Source organism: Ylistrum balloti, unplaced genomic scaffold (genome assembly GCF_031769215.1).
Source record: "Ylistrum balloti isolate Yb309-2 unplaced genomic scaffold, AGI_CSIRO_Ybal_v1 Utg369958, whole genome shotgun sequence".
NCBI lineage: Eukaryota > Metazoa > Mollusca > Bivalvia > Pectinida > Pectinidae > Ylistrum > Ylistrum balloti.
The window spans coordinates 441,680-462,614 of record NW_026782057.1 but is presented as its reverse complement, the minus strand read 5'-3'; the positions used below and the strand labels follow the sequence as shown (position 1 = coordinate 462,614).

Genomic DNA, 20,935 nt, shown 5'->3' with positions numbered 1-20,935 from the left:
ATGCTCACGTCCTTACACAAATAAAGTCGTGTTATCGCCCTGTCTGCAACTGATCATACCGTGACGACGGACATCCATAGATAAACTAGAATGTCGAATTATAAAAATTTGGACTTTTTCCATAAAGATTCAGATTGACATATTCTGAAAAGAAAGTATTCACAAAAATACTAGAGGAGGAATATGGGGGAGAGAAACTAATTCATTCAGGGGCACTAAAGCATGAAATGAACAATTTTACTAATTAAATGTCCATGATGAAACATTAGGATCTAATAACATAGAGTGGAGTAACCTTATACTTGATTTCAAGTAAACGACAAGATAAGCAATACCGACTTCATATTTATGTATTGAACAACTTTTAAATGTTAATAGTAATTACTGTCGGTAGAGTTACCAAGCTTAGCGAGCAAATGTCATGTCGCTCGCACTGTTCTTTTGCTGGAAAAAAACATGGGTAACGTTGATATTTCTCATATATTTCGCGGAAATTTGCAAGTTCTCCCTCAGATAGTCATTCGATCCCGGCAGTGCAATCCTTCAGATACTTTGTATTTGTCCAATCAAAAGCTAAACTCCGATGTCTCCTTTCACATTGCAGTTGTTCCACAAAAGAAAGTGAACTAGGAGGTTTTATTAAAGTTGGATTGTTATTTAAGATATCAGAGTCTCTTAACTTTTTAGAACCGTACATGTATTACAATACAATGTAAAATTGGAGTTGTTTACATCTTACAATTTACTTGAACGAGATAAGTTTAATCCCACACGTGACAAGGATCAATAGGGTCCTAGGATATTGAACCCGTAATAGGTCAACCTGATAACAATACCTTGTGACGTAATCTAAGCCCAGGTTTCACGAGTCAAATTGTCCTTATTCGTAACTTCAATGTTTATTTTTAGATAACTATCGGTTTGTTTAATTTTATACCTGTATATATTAAGCCATTTTCTTAAGTCAAGTTCTCGGGAGGAGATAAACCTACAGTATAGTAGCATCATGCAAGCTTGACGAGATCGTTGCTTGCTCCATCTTTATCAGGTAACTTGACATGGTGTCATTGTCTCCTGATGCAGCTGGGAGAATCAAAATCATTCTTCATTTTCTACGACTCTACGAAAGATAAACAAATGAAGAGCACTTTTTAAAAATACAAATTTAAATCATGATACAGTAAATTAAAACAATGAATTAAACCACACCATACAAGCGACTCATCCTTCTAGGACTGGGAAGAATCCTTACTGTCTTCTGATGATATCCAATTTATACAAGATTCTTTTGTATTTATCAAATTCTTATTAAAAGTGATCAGAGTGGCCTTAGATTCAGTATACGTATGTGTAGATAAAATCAGTCCTGATTTGTATATTCAATTGTTGTAGATGTTACTTACCTTCAGTATACTTTGTAATTGGAAACAATGAAATATCATTAGACATATTTCATTTTTGTATGGTGTCTGATATCTGCTCACCACGGAACTCACAATTATGTCTTCTAAAACTTTTGTTGCAATCTTGACAAGCACTGGTTCTGAATTTCAGTGGTTTGAAATGGAATGAATGTTTAAAAAACGCCTTTATACGTGTAAGTGTTATATGTCAAAATATTTTGATCGTTACTGACGTGTAGAAGAATTCATGTAAATTTCAAGATTTTAAAGGATATTTTATTCATTCTCAAAATTTATATACAATAACATATTTCATCTCAAAATAGTAGAAAATTATACAACAGACACATATGTGCTCAATACAAATAGAGGAGAGTTAAACTGCACTTTAACAATGTTTCGTCCTTCTAGGCCTGGTCAGTGGTGCTAGGGGTCTAAAATTTGAAGCCTAGGAGGCGACTGCAAAAAGTCCAAAGTGACCGAAGAAATGTCAACATATGGGGAGGTGAACTAGCCCCATAGTTCAATAAATTTAGTAATTTACTCTATATCTGATAATTTCGACAGAATGTTAAGTACGTTTGTGTATTTGATGCCAACATAATCTCGACTTTTGTCCTGAATTATGTTTTACAACTGTCAAAATGTTTTACGTCTGTGATATTGATACCTCCTAAAATGCTAATGCAACTTCAAAAGATGTTAGTGGACGTAACTTTCCGGAGATTGCCGAAACTTTGCATGTCATGAAGTTTATTGAATAATGGTGCCTGTACATACCGTATATTTAACATTTGTTAAGAATTCAATAATGTAGGCCCCTAGCATAATAACTGATGAGTCCAACATAGAATATGGCCCTATGATGTACTATCAGTGATTTAATTAGTCATTTGATTCCATTCTTTCTAACTCTAAATGTTTATTACTAGTAAATGGGGCTAACCGCTTGTGTGTCTTTGAAAAGAGATATCCTTTGCTACTGAACCAGACTCCATTAGGTTTGTCTTGTAACCCGGAATGTCAACATTATTTACATACTTAGAAATGAGTTGTCGGTAAACTTTGCCCTTAACCGTTTTTTAGTCCCCGAGATTTGCCGTAACGTTCAATACCACGTCTGAATTCTCATAATAGTGTCATTGATACTTGATACTGATACCAACAAATACTCACGAACCATATATTTTTGCGACATTCGCTCATCAGGATAATATATATGTCAATCGCGCGAGGACATTACATGTGAAAGAATCACTCCTTCGTTTTCGGGTTTGACCAAGAGATTTAATTCACTCAAAGAAACAGTGATGCACAGACAATTACTATTTGTTAAGCATGAAATATGATATATCTTTTAATATATCAAATATCAAAATTGTACATACTGATTTTGGGTTTAGCTCCCTTTTGTATTTTGATATTTGTTTACGTTAAATTTCATTTTTTCACTCCCCCTAATTATTAAATGCATGATACCAGTCAAAACCATTAAAGTTATTAAGTAACAAATTGATTATGTTTATTTCCATTCCATTATTTATGTATCAGTATACGCAAGAATTGTTTCAGTTGTGTTCTTTGTCATTTTTATACATGGTTTGTACTTCACGTATCATTTTTATATTTTATTTTCTGTTGTAAGTGGGAATTAATTGACCTCAGATATATTAGATATACTATTAAACAAAGTACTATGTTATCTTACAGGCGATCTTATCCTGCTTATATTCTTGGCATCCTCTAAATATGCCTGGCTACTTCTGTCCCTCGGTGATCTGTTGCCAGTTTCCTTCGTCGTCAGGCGGTTGCCAACTCTACTCGGATATTTCATCCTCCAGTTGGCGAGTCAGTAGTGGTGGCAACCCACTATTCGACGTAACCCGGCTTCCAGTAAACGTCATTCCGACGGTGTCATATCCAGCATGATGTTCTTTCTGTTGCTTCACCCAGTTTCTACAAGGATGTCGAATTCGCCTTTCCCAACATTCCCAGCTGTTGCAAAAGCTTGCTCACTGACTGCGCTGGAAAACCTCTGGGGGCCGACCTCGACGGGAAACAGCACTACACTCCATACCTTTTCCTATGGCACTATCAGCTCCGCCACAATGAGTGCTTTTGAGGACCATGTCGGGCTGGAGCGTATGTTGTGTCCACAATAAATGGGAATACAAGTCTCCCATCAAGGTCCACATGCAGCTCCCAGTCCCTTGCTCTGACCATCAACGATATTCTAACCAATCCTTTGATTATGACCATTTCCTTCCTGTTCTTGTCTGAATGCCTGCTTCATTGACTCCAGAATATAACAAGTCCCTCAGCGTCATGGCGAACCGGTACTTGGCCACTTTGAATTCCTCAACGACCGATGAAATTGATAATTGTAGTTGGCATGACTTTCCATACAATCCAATTGAAATAAATCCTGGTTGGACTCCTAGCCATCTTCCCATGTAGCTGCTCACTGATTTCTCCAATTCCTCAACACTTGTTACTGTTATTTCGTAGATCAGATCACTTTCTTAAGCACTTGATTGGGTTGTCAACCAATGTTGGAATCTCCTCATTTTGCACCTTCAGTTTCATTGACTAAACAATGTTTGCATACTTGCCAACTTTCTGATTCAGCGAGGAGTTTCCTGATTTCCACATTCTTGAGTTATTTTCATCTGTGAGCGATTTCAGAAATTCCACTAGGTAGATCACAAATAACTAGTTTGTTTGTCACATAGGAACAAGGAAGTCTGACCATATTATCACGTGCACTGCCCGATTATCTAATCACTGTCGTTTAATCTTTTCGTCACGCATTAGGCTATTGGTCATGACTAATAGCTGGTCCTGGCTAATAGCTTGTAAAGATGAAATCATATTACATGTACATATGATTAAGTAGTTTTCGTCATACTAACTGCTTGGCCAAAAAATATATCTAAAAAAGAAATTAACGTTAATATACTGCATTCGGAAATAAATTGACGTCATAATTATGACGTGAACGCTATCCACAGGCAAGATTACTATAATAAGCTAAATCATCGTTACATTAAGCATTCATTACAACTGCCTTCTTGTGGGTTTTTTTTCGGTTACAGAAATCGCACATTGAATACTCTTTCATTTCATCACTACTAGGGCTTTCCCATTCACTTTGACACCCACTAATCAAAACTGTCAAAACGACAAAAAAACTAATATCCGGATAAGCGGAGATTGTAAGTTTAGAAATGTACCAAATATCCGGAATTTGATTTAGCTATTTATGCACTTTCCTTGTCTGCTTAACAGGAGTATAGCAGTTATCATATACTAATATTTCTTACAAAGTTGTTTTCAACGGGAATTAAACAATGCTTTGCTCGAAAATGCATTTTTTCTATGAAAATTATAGTAAAGTTAACCTCCTCCCCAGGAAATGTGAGACTCATTCCGATAATCCAAGCACCTTAAGATACTTTCATCCATGAAGAGCATTTGAATCTATCTTATCTGGGTGTTCAGAAGATTTTTGAAATCTTCAGTCAATGTGATCCCATTTTGGCCGTCATTTCAGCTAGGATCAATCATGGCATCCCTAAACCTGTCATCCTTTGCTCCTAATTCTAACCAAGTTTTAAATATTCCTAATGGAAATACAACAAATCATGCTTAAAAATCTATTTTTCTATATAAGCTATGATAAACTTTACCCCCTCCCCATTGGGAAATGCGAGACCCTTGGGTCATGAAATCACAATGTTGGTAAAGCACCTCAAGACATGAAGAGCATTTGATTCTATTATATCTGTGTGTTGAGAAGAAGATTTTCCAAATTTGACTCATTTTGACCCCTTCCTTTTTGGGTAGGGGACTGTATAACTCACTATTTTGGTTCTTCTTAGGCCAGGGAAGGTTTCTGCCAAATTCCATTGAAATCAATTGAGGATTTTTTTGAGAAGTAAAAAGTGTAAAATTATTTATGGACACACAACGTGGGACAAAGGTGATTGCAATGTCACCATGAGACTTTGTCTAAGGTGACCTAAAAATCAGCAGGGCAAGACTGATGGTATGTACTGATATGTAAGGTAAATGATGTAATAGATTTGAAGTATACAAGTGAACTTTCCTGAAAAGATGTACAAGTAACTATACACATTTATATGCAATTTCTAGGTGACACTATCAAATGCAGTAGTAAATGCACACATTTTGCAACAGGCATGTGATGTTTATGAAGTATTTTAACTAAAGAATTCAAGATAAACTTATTGTATTGACATTTTAATGACTATGCTAATCTTCTATCAAAAAGACTTGTAAAATGTATAAACCTAATAAAACAAAAAAATTAATGTATGCATTTTTATGAGACATACGATGGTTCAAGAATTGTCTGATGTATTTACAATGCACCCCCTACTCATTGTGCATTGTTTTTTAATATCTGAAAATGTAATATATGTGTGACAGTATAAAGTAAATTTCCAATATCCAATGTTTTTTTTATTTTGTTATTTTCACAAAAGTAAAAACAAATAATAGGAATAAAAATGTGTATTCAAATATTGCTGCTTTCTGAAGATGTCTTGTTCAAATACAAATCACAAACTACTGTCCATGTGGAATCTTTAGCTAATGAGGGTAAACTGAAGCATTCGTAAATTTTAGGATGGATTCAATTCAAAACTATGCAAAAATCATTAAATGAAGTTGTACAACTAACAACTGTTATTTGACTATATAACCCTTGACAAATGTGTTCTCCCATATACAGTGGTATTGCCCTTCTTTTTACAAATAACAACTCAAGCATTTGAATACATTTGTTTATTAGTGTTGACTAAATGTTTGATACACAGTTATTATAGCTTATAAAACCAGTTCAAAAGTATAAATTTTTATCAAAATATGAAACTATAAAATGGCACTTTTAGTAGATATAAAAACTGACAACAGAATATTGATAACTAGAATTAATAAACAAATACAGCACCACAAGCAAACAAGTCTTTTACTGAACAGCTAGTGAATTAAAAATAGTAAAACAATGTAAAGTCTTAACCTTATGGTAAGAATATATTTGATTTTTTTCAAAATCTGAATAAGAGTTTTATTTTGAAAACTCAATAAGACAACATCTATTTGAAACTTTGAAGTTCGATTAACATGAAAATAAACACTAACATCATAAAAGGAAAAATCGCCACTGAACGGAATAACTACAGCTGAGTTTACACATACACAGTTTTTTTCTATTCTGACAATTTTGTTATTATTATTATTATTATAAACAGTTAGTAATTCAGGAAATAACAACAAAAACCTGTCACTACAATGATAAAGTGATATACTGTAATCATTTTCTTGAACTTTTCTTTGATTTTGATTTCTTTTGTTTCTAAACAAAACCTTAAATAAAGGAAAACTTCCAAACTGGATTGTAATTTTATCAATATAGAGTACATACTGATAATTGTAAAGATCAATTTCTTATTATTGATATTACAATGTATTACAATCTTTAGCATAGATTGTGCAGCCAATAGAATTTTCCATCAAAAATAGATACAGCCTTACTATTACACAGCTATATATACATTAATGCTTCATAATAGACACAAATAAAATGCTGAAGAAAAAATCTAAATGAAAAGAACAAATGATGATAGTGGGTAAATAGCTGAAGTACATCAGACATCATGATGTTAACTCAGTGCACCAGGCAGACATCATGATGTTAACTAAAGTACACCAGGTACACATTGTGACACTTAACTGAAGTACACCAGACACAGACAAGATGCTGTAACAACAGCAGCATTGTAGGAGTGATCAATCAGGTATGCTACCACGGAACTTCTGTTGTACAACAGGTGTGGAAAATTCACCAGCATGTTCACAACAGACAAAGCAAGCCCAACCTTTAAGGCAGCAGGAACACTTGTCACTCCCAGGTAGGGTCTGAAACACATTAACAGCACATCAAATATAAGAAGCTTACACATGAAAACTGACCTCAGCATTAAGTTTTTTTTTTTTTAATTAACACAAGAATACTACTAAAAGGAATCACCACACCTAGCCATATATACAGTTAATAAATACTAAGGAAATTACAATTTTCGCCCCATTAATCTTGACGATTGATTCAGTCATTGACTATGATTTTCTTTACATGGAATATGTTTGAAAGTTTGCCAAACGAGAATATTGTACAGGAAGCTGTATCAATGGTGAAAGTAATTTTAAACCTAGTAGTATGAAATACAACAAAGTATAATCAAGCATAAGGGTCTTTACCTATGTTTTTGGCTTTTATTCCTTACAATAGTAAAATACATTATCCACTAATTTTCATGTGCATAAGATATTTATTTCGAAACATTTTTCATCCTGATCTCAGCATGTAAACTAATATACTTTAAAACTGTCATCAAAACAACAACAAAAATTGATTTATGAAATGTGTAATATTTAATATTGTATCAAATTATTTGCAGACCCTGTAATTCTCAAAAAGTACTGTCATATTTAGTTTATTAGTGAATATTTACCCAACAAAGTAATGAAGAACTGCCACCAGAATTGAACTGCTGCACAAAACGAGTGGCATTATAGCTGGACTAAAGCCTTCTTTAACTTGTGAATATGTCTGTCCAGGATAGTTGGCTCTCATCCAATATTTACCCAAGGAAAATGGTGAATAACACAAAAACCCAATTACCATACTCATCCCAACTGATGCCAAAGCTCCCCAAACCATTTTCACTGTCAGCTGGAAAAAAACGTAAAAATAATAAAAATAACTTGTCAACAATAAATTTTGAAAATGGGACGAAAATGTATGTTTTTCGCTATCAGTCTTTGAAATTGGATGAAAACTTTAAAAAATGTTTTGGTTTGGTTTGTTATCCCATGAAAACTAATGAACAAACAGTGTCACTTTGAGGAAGATACTTCTTGTATGTAGCAACTGATGAAGCCCTCATTGGACAATATGATTTAATAGAGGCCTGCCACATGCCCCCCACCCCACCCCCAGAGCAAATCTGATTGCTTTACCAACTTAGAAATTACTCCTCCCCTGCCTCATCAAACAATATGACAAGTTAAAGTTAGATAAAAAGACTTCTCTTTTGTTTTTTGATAATAGACCTATCAGTTGTGATTATAACTTAAACCAGAGACATACGTCTCTGCTTAAACTGTCCAATTCAAAGACGGTCGGCAGCCAGACAATTTGGTTTTTTTTTCTAATAAGTTTGTGTTTACCTTATTAGTTAGTTCCTATGCAGATTTTTGAGAACAGTGTTTGTTATGTTTGGAGCCAAACGGTTTTTGTTTACAAATCAGCCTCCGTTTCTTTCCCGCCAATAAAGCTTGAATTGAATTTTCGGAATAGATAATATATATCGAAACAAAATATTTTATTGTTGACAATATAAAAAAATAATGACACTTTTTCAGTTGAAATATAGATACCGACGAAAAGGTATAATAAAACTAAAGATAAAAATATGAGCGCTTATTTCTCTTGGCATTTATTTTCTTGTTTCGTTTTGTACAACCATGAAGGTTTATACAAAATTCAAAATGGAGAGCATGCGTTTGCTGAAGGGAGCCACCGATGTGATTGATGTGAGGGAGTTCTACGAGAAATGGGATTCGTCCGTGATGCCATACTTAGGAGTGGACCAGACATCACAGGATGCAGAAAGGGACGCTATTGCAAAAGATATGGATGTTTCTATAGATACAGTCATGGAACTGAACTCTGTTTGTGGGTACGGTAATAGTCTACTTTCACTTTACACAAGGTTTCGGTTTCTCTACTATCGCTTTCGTTTACAGAAAAAAACAATCACCTAGATCTGTTTTACTAGATTGATATGACAGTGGATTGCTTACTATTTCTTCTTCAGTGTTTTAGTTGTGTTTCTTTACATATTTCTAATGAGCCTATGTATTATTGTTTGCATGGTATAGTATATGTAAATGCAAACTGATAACTTTTATTACCAAAATCCTAGAATCCATCGTGAAGGAACATATTACATAATGATAAGTTTTATAAGAAAAATAATTATTTCTTACAGGAACAATATGGCATCATATCAGGAGGTCAACTACATTAAAATTATGGTATTAGAGGTTTTGAAAGCTCTGGATAAAGTGCAGATTATTTTTTACATATGAACTACCAAATAGGTGTTTGACACATTTTCATACAACATTTTATTTAACAAGTTATATGCTTATGACTTATCAGGCCAAATACTGTCTTGGGTAACAACATTTTTGAATGGTCAACAACAGAAAGTAATGGTTAATGGCACACAGCCTGATTGGAAGGAAGACTTCCTGAGGGCTCAGTATTAAGATCATTTTCATTTGTGTTATTTACAGTGTGATCGGAGCGATTCATGTTGCTACTCAAAATGCCTGAGGATTAATGCAAATACATGAGGATTGGATCTAATACCAAACATCAATATGAACATTCTAACTCATATATTTTCCATGTTCATGGGGTACAAAAAGGAGGAAAGGTCCTCTCTACTGTAGATTCAAATGTCACACCATCAACTCGAATTCATTGTGTGTTGAACGTTTCCAGTTAACTCCAGGTTCCCAAGATGCTTATTTTGGTCCTCGTCGGCGCGTTCGTTTCGCGACTACATGTAGTATCCAGCAACCAGAGTCCTTAGAATGCATTGTTATGGATATCGTTATACAAATCCAAATAGAATCATTTTTTTAACAAAAACCATGGCTCACACATAACACAATTAACACTGTGCGGACGATGAACAAGAAATATACATGTTGCGCGCAGTTCGCCATAACATAAGGCTTCCCAACCTCCTCAAGACGTTTCTCGACTGGTCCGTCGTTGAGATGCTTAGTAGGTCTTTCAGCTGTGTTTTTCGTCATTCACCTGTTGGTGTCCCTACGTGGGCGCCAAATGTCACACCATCAACTCGAATTCGTTGTGTGTTGAATGTTTTTTTTTTATTAATGCCCCTGATTTCGGATCTCAATCACATCACTACACCGACCGTCGGGTCATGTCAGTCACTTAACTGTAGCTATATGTGGCACCTGGACTCCCGAGGATGTCCAGAACGACGTGGCGAGTCTGTGATTCTGCCCAGCACCCAGGGGTATCTCTAGTTTTATTACCCTATACACTCACTCTTGCACGACTTCCTCACCTGTCACACCTGGACATGTACACGTCTCAAGACAACACCATATAAGGACAGACACTGACACTACCTAACAGGTAACACCAAATAACGACATACAGGTAAATGCACGGATAGTAACGAATACAGATTAAACAGGATGTTACAGACACTTACTCCAATTTACCCTGTGACACAAATGAAAAATACATCATCTACATATATATATATCTCAAAAAAGCTCCTTGTACAGTACATATTCTTTCTGGATGACAAAAATCCACCAACTTTTTATGTAATTTAGGGTGTCAAATTGCATGTTGCACTGCCCTGATGAGCCAAAAACCAGTTGGCAGTAATATAATTTATTGACCACCAATTTTGTTGCAGCTGGTATATGTTGTGTTAAGTCCCTACTGCTGATTGATAGCTTCTATTTTTGGAGTTGACACCCTGCATACCCTAGTGTTGTCCATATACCAGCAAAGAAACAGCCCAACTTAACACTTCTAATGTTAGCTCAGACATTGGCTCGGCCTTTGATTTTGTATCAAACAGTCAGAGATAGGAATAATTAAAACTATCAACATAAGCCTTTAGCAAAATTAGAGGTGACATTATAGAACTTTACAAAGTAACAATTGAAAAGACTATGACAAAGAGTGCTGCAGTGCAATCACATAGAGATTCAGCTTTTTTCCCATAAGAACTACATCAATATGAATAACTTACCAGAAGGTGTTGTCTAGATAATTACTCAGAAAAATATAGAATTGTTCTATAAATACAAACGGAGTACCAAACCAAAACTTATTGTGTAGCAGAAATTTTGAGAACTTTTATAAACAGTGTTATGATAAAAGTCTGGTATAGAGGACTGTTTTCACAGTCCTGAACCAGAAATAAACTTTAATAAAAAACATTCTTAGCCCAAATGGTACGCAAACTACTGACCTTTCACTCTAAAAGGCTTACTACAACCTGCCCCTTGACTAAAGGGAAATTCTGACTTATATCCAAGATTGTAAATAGGACAGAAGTTCTTACATATATTAAATGTACTGAACTAGTATCCAAGATTATTAATGTGACCCATGTGTAGAAATTGAGAGTACAAGTTGCATTGCGAGCCTCAGGTAGTGGGAATTTTCTTTAAGTTGAGTGGTAAAGTGTCTTGCTAGATACCAAACGGTCATTAGTTGGCAGGTTGTTTTTCATTACTCCTTCCTATGCTGTAAAACTAGAGCATCTGCAGAAGAGAGCAGCAGGAATTATTTTAAACTGTGATTTCTTTACACTTTCTTGTGATGTGTTTAAGCATGAAAATTTGGTTGCCTTTTTAAAATAAGTTTATACAATTCTAATGTACAAAGTGGTGAATAATTTAGCTCCACAAAATTTGAATTGTTTCACTTGCCGGTAATTGTCTGGTGTTCAAAGTAGATCTACAAGATCTTCTTCTTCAAAGGTTTTTTACTTGTCATTTCACAAAACAAACATTTCTAGAAACTCTGTTAGTTATCAGAATATTTTATTTTATTTTTAACATCTTGAAAAACAGTTATTTGAAAGAAATACAGGACATGTAATGTGATTGCAGAGTGGAGACTTTGAAGAATGGTGATGAACCACCAGATATGACTTTGCTTAAGTCTTTCCCGGATGATGTGGATCTCATGGCTGTCAAGTAAGTACACACTGACAAGTTGTTTTTTCTTGTTATGTTTTATCAGGATATATGTAATACATACTGAAAGCTGAACTGATGTATCTGAGGAAAGCTGAACTGATGTATCTGAGGAAAGCTGAACTGGTGTATCTTAGGAAAGCTGAACTGATGTATCTGAGGAAAGCTGAACTGGTGTATCTGAGGAAAGCTGAACTGGTGTATCTGAGGAAAGCTGAACTGATGTATCTGAGGAAAGCTGAACTGGTGTATCTTAGGAAAGTTGAACTGATGTATCTGAGGAAAGCTGAACTGGTGTATCTTAGGAAAGCTGAACTGGTGTATCTGAGGAGAACTGAACTGGTGTATCTGAGGAAAGCTGAACTGATGTATCTGAGGAAAGCTGAACTGGTGTATCTTAGGAAAGCTGAACTGGTGTATCTGAGGAAAGCTGAACTGGTGTATCTGAGGAAAGCTGAACTGGTGTATCTGAGGAAAGCTGAACTGGTGTATCTGAGGAAAGCTGAACTGATGTATCTGAGGAAAGCTGAACTGGTGTATCTGAGGAAAGCTGAACTGGTGTATCTTAGGAAAGCTGAACTGGTGTATCTGAGGAAAGCTGAACTGATGTATCTGAGGAAAGCTGAACTGGTGTATCTGAGGAAAGCTGAACTGGTGTATCTTAGGAAAGCTGAACTGGTGTATCTGAGGAAAGCTGAACTGGTGTATCTGAGGAAAGCTGAACTGATGTATCTGAGGAAAGCTGAACTGATGAATCTGAGGAAAGCTGAACTGGTGTATCTGAGGAAAGCTGAACTGGTGTATCTTAGGAAAGCTGAACTGGTGTATCTTAGGAAAGCTGAACTGGTGTATCTGAGGAAGGCTGAACTGATGTATCTGAGGAAAGCTGAACTGGTGTATCTGAGGAAAACTGAACTGGTGTATCTGAGGAAAGCTGAACTGATGTATCTGAGGAAAGCTGAACTGGTGTATCTGAGGAAAGCTGAACTGGTGTATCTTAGGAAAGCTGAATGAGTGTTTCTTAGGAAAGCTGAATGAGTGTATCTAAAGAAAGCTGAACTGGTGTATCTGAGGAAAGCTGAACTGGTGTATCTGAGGAAAGCTGAACTGATGTATCTGAGGAAAGCTGAATGAGTGTTTCTTAGGAAAGCTAAATGAGTGTATCTAAAGAAAGCTGAATGAGTGTATCTAAAGAAAGCTGAACTGGTGTATCTGAGGAAAGCTGAACTGGTGTATCTTAGGAAAGCTGAATGAGTGTTTCTTAGGAAAGCTAAATGAGTGTATCTAAAGAAAGCTGAATGAGTGTATCTAAAGAAAGCTGAACTGGTGTATCTGAGGAAAGCTGAACTGGTGTATCTTAGGAAAGCTGAATGAGTGTATCTTGATAAAGCTGAACTGGTGTATCATAGGAAAGCTGAATGAGTGTATCTTAGGAAAGCTGAACGGGTGTATTTTAGGAAAGATAAGTGCTGTTTGGCCCACATGGCAGTATTTTTTTTTCAGGTGAATCTAGAATTTCAAGCAAGTCCAGAACACCATTTCCAAAGTTTTTTGTTAAGTCCCATTACTAAGAGATACAGTGGGTCTTCAGAACTGGAGATACAGTTGTAGTCTCAAAGGAAAATCAAGAGTCCAGGACTCAAATATCTGCGTCTCAAAAAATGGCTATTGAAATAGAGTATAGTGGCATGGTATGAGTTCAAGTTTTTTTTTCTATTTTAATTATTTTATACTAAAGCATGTCTAGAACTTTAAAGTTCCTTTTCAATTCACCTACAGCCTCAAGCTTTCTATGCTTAATAAGTACAATATCTGATGAAGATATAGTTTCACATAGTTATTAAATTAAGGGGCTAAGATTGGTCAGTCTGTAGAGTGTAGACTTATGAAAGCTCAGGTAAAGATCAGAGGGGTTTAGCCTGACACTCCCTGTGTGCGGTGGGTTTGTGTTTCTCAGGAATCTGAAAGACAGTCTGGTCTGTGCTGTCATGGTTGTGTCCATAGTTTAGACACTTGAATCCATTTACTTAGGATGGCATGGATCTTGCCTCCCATATGTTGTTCAGTGAGTAAGGCACCAGTTCAAAGTGACCCTTACTGTTCATGGGGCAATGCACCCAGCAAAGAAAGAAACAAACAAACATATCAAAATTTAGTCAAATGCTCCATTATGGCTGGAAAATTCATGATTCATTTTTAACAAATTGAAGTTGGCAAAGGGAGGCAATTCCTGTGCTGAAGCCTTTAATAGGTTTGAATAGGAACACATTGTCATATAGCTTTCATTAGTTAGATAAAAGTATGATGTTTTCCCAATTTCCTCTCATTAAAGAGAAAATTCAAGTTTCCAAAGTTTTATATGAAACATATGGTATATTTACATATGATATAATTGATGGTTGAAAAAGTTAAGAACTTCTTTTTATTATTAAAGATTGTTTTGTTTCCTGTAGAATGCAAAAACATGAAATGATGAAAAGAAATACTAGTACACAGTACAAACAGTTCATCAACAAGAAAATGAAATACAAGACTGTACAAGAGAAAATCTGTGTGAGTATGTTGTTATCAAATTAAAGTAATGAAATATAGCATCTGATAAATGAACATTTACACATTATGTGAAACTTCAGATATATGTCATTTTATGGAAAAAGCAATTAATATTTCTATTTTCAGTTGTTTTTGATAACTTAGAATCTTTATTGACAAACATTATTTAACTGTATTGCATTGTTTGAATTTGCTTTCCAAGTAAGTAACTAGACTTGTTTCTCTGTTGTAGAATTTCAGTAACCTACAGAATGCCAATTTAGAATGTAAGCCATCTGTGCCGAGTGAAAATCAAGTTGGACACGATGTTTTGATAGAGCTTAGTATACACACTGCTACATGTATGGGAGCTAGTCAAAATACTCAACCAAAGGTAACACTGTCATATGCAGGAGAGTTAGTCAATATTCCCAACTACAGGTAACACTGTCATATGTAGGAGAGTTAATCAATATTCCCAACTACAGGTAACACTGTCATATGTATTGGAGCTAGTCATTATTCCCAACTACAGGTAACACTGTCATATGTTGGAGAGTTAGTCAATATTCCCAACTACAGGTAACACTGTCATATGTATTGGAGCTAGTCATTATTCCCAACTACAGGTAACACTGTTATATGTAGGAGAGTTAGTCAATATTCCCAACTACAGGTAACACTGTCATATGTATTGGAGCTAGTCATTATTCCCAACTACAGGTAACACTGTCATATGTTGGAGAGTTAGTCAATATTCCCAACTACAGGTAACACTGTCATATGTAGGAGAGTTAGTCAATATTCCCAATTACAGGTAACACTGTCATATGTAGGAGAGTTAGTCAATATTCCCAACTACAGGTAACACTGTCATATGTAGGAGAGTTAATCAATATTCCCAACTACAGGTAACACTGTCATATGTAGGAGAGTTAGTCAATATTCCCAACTACAGGTAACACTGTCATATGTTGGAGAGTTAGTCAATATTCCCAACTACAGGTAACACTGTCATATGTATTGGAGCTAGTCATTATTCCCAACTACAGGTAACACTGTTATATGTAGGAGAGTTAGTCAATATTACCAACTACAGGTAACACTGTCATATGTATTGGAGCTAGTCAATATTCCCAACCAAGCTAACTTGTGTTAATTATAACACAGTATTTATGTATGGCTAAATATTGTTATCAGAAATAATGATGTCCTCATTTATTACAAAAGCCATCAGAGGATATCAAACTACAAGCTACGAGGCCCAGACGTCATGATATTTGGCCTGTAGTATGGTCGGCATGAAAAGCTACAAAAATTGGTTCAATAAAAAACCTTGGTCACTGGGGTCATCAGAATCTTATTATTTTATCTTTAACTTATATACTGTTAAAGGAAAAGGTATAATTGTTTATCTATAACCTATATACTGTAAAGAAGAGGTATAATTGTTTATCTATAACTTATATGCTGTAAAGAAGATGTATGATTATTTTATCTTTAACTTATATACTGTAAAGAAGATGTATGATTATTTTATCTATAACTTATATACTGTAAAGAACAGGTATAATGTTGGTGATGAACAATATACTTACCAGAATTAAATCTTTAAATGATGTAGTCTCTATAAACAAGCAAAGGTGAACAATACTGGCCTTTCATTTAGTGTTCATGGTTCATTTGAATCAGTGAATTAGAAAACATCTGGGTCGTAAATTTTAAAATGTTAAGTGTGTATGTTATTAAAATCTTTGTGTCTGTATCATTTCTGCAGCTGGGACTTGATCAGAGGTTCCAGGTCCTTGGAAGTCAGCATCTGACAGAATTACGAGACAAGATTAGCTGCGTCAATGACCTTGCAATAAGTGGGGATTTTAGTGAGAATCCTGATGACAACTCTGGTTTCTATGCGAAGGTATTGTCACCATGATTACTAGTATTACCTCAACTTCTTGTTTTCAGTTTTATAGATTTATAGCATAAAAAATAGCATGCTTTATTAGGCATGTTCATGATTAATTAGTAAAAGGATTATTGATTGTACGAGAAATTAGAATGTTGAATCCTGTACTTTTATTGAATAAGCAAAACTACCAAGAATTAAGAAATTTATTGACTTCATATCTTGTTATTTGTGACCATTATATAAATAACTCATGTTGTGTAACATTGGGGAGAATGACAGGTTGAAATCTATTTATATATCCTCATAGAAATAGTCCTGATCCAAATATAAGCTTATTTTGTTTTATCTAGGATGTGTACAAGTCAGGCTTTTTCTACATAGAGGGTGTATTTTATAATGATTTGAGAGAAGTGGACAGTCGTGACTACAGTAGGTGAGTTTCTTTACAGATATCATTACCATTTTTAAGAATATCAATTTGACAGCAGTTAAGCTTACATAAAAAAATTAAATCTGGCACAATGATTGTTGTCTCACCATTGTATAATTTGGTAATTGAACACATTTTTGCATGCAGATCATGATGTTTTGATTTGTTTTGTTTTAAAAAACAAATCCAAAAAATCTTGACCTCTAAAAATTACTAGCTTTATGGTAATAGAACTTCTTCAGCTCAGTACTATAAACCAACTTTGTTTGTATGCAAAACAAACAGATTTGCAAATATCAATAACTGCGGAGATGCTACATAACAATTTACCCATAGTGCAGTATAGTCTGTTTCACTAAAGTTGATCACCTTGAACTAATCATGATGTGGAAACTGCAGAAGGTTTGTTAATAGTATTTAGTTCACACAACATTAGTAACGAAGCTATGATAATGTATTGAACAGAAAATACCTTTTTTGTTGTACTGATGTGAGAAATGCTTGCTGCAATTTATCCTTTCACATCTTTTCCGAGTTTAAAAGAATACCAGACATAATTGTTGGGATTTTAATCTGATTATTGCTAACTGGTTACTTCATGGTAAATAGGAAAGTGATGTTATTTGATAAAGGTCTCTGTTCACTCACTTATCTTTTCAGCATAATAAGGAGGTGGGCGACTGCGGAAGATCGAGGGATTGGACCAATGACAACTAAGAACATGCACAATGCAATCTTTCTGGATCTGAAAGTGCGTCTCGGTCAGCCATACCTCTATCTACACCAGGGAAATTGCGAGCACATCCTCATCTTCAATGACATACGGTACATACAAAACAGGGCCTTTCTATCATACAATTATATATAGTAAAATCTGTTCTACAAATTAAATTTGTAATTAATGTTTTCAAGAGGATGAACTTGTCTAATGGTGCCTGTAAATTTATGTTTTCACAATCTGTGATCACACATTACCTATCACAATAACAGACTTTACTGCTAAGAAAATGTTTCATGTAAGTTTTGGTCATTGGAACTCTTTGGAATAGAGATTAAAGTCTTGGTTCAGTGGTAAATGCAACCTTAAATACATTTGTTATCGTTTGGCAGTCTATTTCACAATGATGATATCCAGGACCGTAGGGAGTACCCGAGACTGACATTCAAGAGAACATACAAACGCTCAATCTGTCGTGTTTGTGAGATCCACTCCTCTCGGTAAGTTGGTAGGCTGTGAAATTGAGAGATGTCATAGTGACTTTGCTTAGCATATTGAAATGTTGAATGTAAGGCATGGAAGTGCTGTCGATTTTTCAAGAACATTGATAAAAACTTTAAAATTAAAGTGTAAGAATCAGACTCCAATTGATCAATTTCACCAGGATTCTGTGCTGAAATTCCCTTTACTTCCCACCAAACAGAATCTTAATAGAGATACAACCAGTTTATCGTCTTCTGGTTGGTGCTGGTTTCTTTGTAATATACTCTTAACAGTGCAGAGAAAATAGGGTAACAGACAATGGGGGCTGCGGTGGTTGAATGGTTAAGGCATCTAACCATCTTAATCACTAGCCTTCAACCTCTGGGTAATGGGATCGAGACTTTGTCTGGGAGTCGCCAAGTACTTGCCATAGGTTGGTGATTTTTCTCCGGGAACTCTAGATGCCCTTTACTGCCCACACCTGGCACGTCCTTAAATGACCCCGACTGTTAATAGGATTTAAAGCAACATTAAACCAATAACAGATAACATGGATATATGGAACACTGTGGTCTTGATGATGACAAGCTCTGTAGACATAAGGAATATTGGTGTCTCCTTGAGAATAATTAGAAACACATAATAAGTACCATTATGTTTGCAGCATGTACATGTATTTCATAATGTTATGAAACAGTGTAATAGTCAACCATATCAACACTCCTATAACATGTGTAAACAAAGTAGTTATCTACAGAATGTATGTAATTATTATTGTTTGCAGAACAAGTCCTTAAAAGTTTACTGAAAACCAAATTTCTTTATGGTGCAATTGATTTTTTCCCAAAATTTCACCTTTGAAAATTTGTTTCCATCTAAATATTTCAAAAAACAAATTGCATAGAGACTTGTGCGATACATTTTCAGTATATAGCCTGTATCGTAAAAGAAAATTGCTGCCGTCTTATGATGAGAAAAACAGTCTATCTGTACCCATTGCCTGAATATTGTTTTTTCATCTTTACCAGGTGGCTGACTTACGGCAGTGAACATGCACCCGATGACCCGTCTTTCTTCTGTGACCAGTGCTTCAGGACACTTCACTACGACAAAGACGGAAAGAAACTTGGAAATTTCAAGGCATGCAAGTACTTTGACAAACAAGCAGTTTTGTGAGAACTTCATGTGGTGAATGAAAGACCTGTCTGCCAAGGCGTGCAAGCCACTCTGCACTACTCTGTGGAATTCAAGGACTTGAAAGTGACAAGTTCAGTCTTTGTGTCCCATTACTGTGCATTAAGCAGTAACAGACTCCAGTCCCCATACTTCAAAAGTACACTAAATAGTCATCATGAATATGAAGTCACCTGGGTAATTCTACAAGGGGAAAACACTTTATTTTGTACCTGTGATTCTATCACCTATCTCAGGTGAGTTGATACCAGGCCAAGTGATAAACATGGAGTATAAAAAAACCATCAGGTCCCTTCAAGTACTGGGGTAGTCATCTAAGGCTGTTTTTGTGTTGGGTCAGGATGACCTATAGCCACTGTGTTTCGCTGTAATGGTGCATTGCCCGTCATGTTTAAACTTTTTATATTTTAAATATCTCAAGTTCCACCAATGGGATTTAGCTCAAACTTGCCTGATATGATCCGGAGAGGGTCCTGACCATGTGTTATTTTTGAGGTCAGTCCAAAGTAGAAGTGTAAGTGGATACTGTAATGTGTATCATTGTATGATTGTAAGTGGATACTGTAATGTATATCACTGTATGATTGTAAGTGGATACTGTAATGTGTATCATTGTATGATTGTAAGTGGATACTGTAATGTGTATCATTGTATGATTGTAAGAGGATACTGTGCGTATATCATTGTATGATTGTAAGAGGATACTGTAATGTATATCATTGTATGATTGTAAGTGGATACTGTAATGTATATCACTGTATGATTGTAAGTGGATATTGGTATACAAGATGGGCAGTGTTCTGTCCATGCTGTTCTCCACTTTGATATCAGAACTCCTTAGTAAGCCCTCAATACTCTGGGGGTTACACCCACTATCACTCTCTGCACCCCTGTAAAACTTTTTGGCAAAATTGAAGGTTCCTTGTGTGACAGCAGTGGATAAGAGAAATCTTGTTCGATACTTTGATGTACATCTAACAAATCTTTGGGTCATGTAACGGTATGTGTCACTCCATTGTAATATTCAAACGAGTGTACGAGTCTGTGATTGGTAATTTTTTCTCTCCCGAAACCAGCTCTGGACCAATCAAATTACTTTGCTTGTGCCTTCAATTTTGCCAGGAAAAGTTTCAAGTGATACTAACAGCTGGGTGTATTGTGGATGGAATAGTCCCACTTGTTCTGTAATACAAAACTGGGAAAATGTTTTGTTGCAATAAAATACTTTGAAAATAGGTTTTGTTCTTTTTATTAAAATTCATGATAAAATCCTGGTATAATATCTTCTCTGATATCTGACTCGGTGACTTGTTGAAATTGAAGAAACCATCCATCAAATACAGGTGAGAACTTGCTGACTTACTTCAACTGTAGAAATGTCCAGAAAGAATATTTTCAGCAACTGGGTA

At 35.3% G+C, this 20,935-nt stretch overlaps 2 protein-coding genes across 2 annotated transcripts; one reads left to right on the top strand and one right to left on the bottom strand.

Moving 5' to 3' along the window:
- Positions 1-6,728: 6,728 nt before the first annotated feature.
- LOC132547526 (uncharacterized) lies at positions 6,729-8,745 on the bottom strand. The gene is made up of 3 exons (XM_060211288.1): positions 8,658-8,745; positions 7,940-8,160; positions 6,729-7,346 (listed from the first exon to the last, which is right to left on the bottom strand). The coding sequence occupies exons 2-3, from the start codon at positions 8,146-8,148 to the stop codon at positions 7,157-7,159; spliced, it is 399 nt and encodes a 132-aa protein (XP_060067271.1). The 5' UTR covers positions 8,149-8,160; positions 8,658-8,745; the 3' UTR covers positions 6,729-7,156.
- Positions 8,746-8,978: 233 nt separating this feature from the next.
- On the top strand, positions 8,979-20,759 carry LOC132547518 (snRNA-activating protein complex subunit 3-like). The gene is made up of 9 exons (XM_060211273.1): positions 8,979-9,169; positions 12,174-12,260; positions 14,714-14,813; positions 15,046-15,186; positions 16,570-16,710; positions 17,052-17,134; positions 17,792-17,956; positions 18,242-18,349; positions 19,361-20,759. Exons 1-9 carry the CDS (start codon positions 8,979-8,981, stop codon positions 19,506-19,508), a joined length of 1,164 nt encoding a protein of 387 aa, XP_060067256.1. The 3' UTR covers positions 19,509-20,759.
- Positions 20,760-20,935: the final 176 nt, after the last annotated feature.

What these genes read in the sequence shown, in the direction of transcription:
- LOC132547526 (XM_060211288.1), bottom strand. Translation starts at nt 8,148, where the DNA reads ATGGTTTGGGGAGCTTTGGCATCAGTTGGGATGAGTATGGTAATTGGG. An exon ending in GTTCTTCATTACTTTGTTGG is followed by an intron (nt 7,347 to 7,939) that starts GTAAATATTCAC and finishes AATGTGTTTCAG; the next exon opens with ACCCTACCTGGGAGTGACAA.
- LOC132547518 (XM_060211273.1), top strand. Translation starts at nt 8,979, where the DNA reads ATGGAGAGCATGCGTTTGCTGAAGGGAGCCACCGATGTGATTGATGTG. An exon ending in GTGGATCTCATGGCTGTCAA is followed by an intron (nt 12,261 to 14,713) that starts GTAAGTACACAC and finishes TGTTTCCTGTAG; the next exon opens with AATGCAAAAACATGAAATGA. An exon ending in CTCATCTTCAATGACATACG is followed by an intron (nt 17,957 to 18,241) that starts GTACATACAAAA and finishes ATCGTTTGGCAG; the next exon opens with TCTATTTCACAATGATGATA.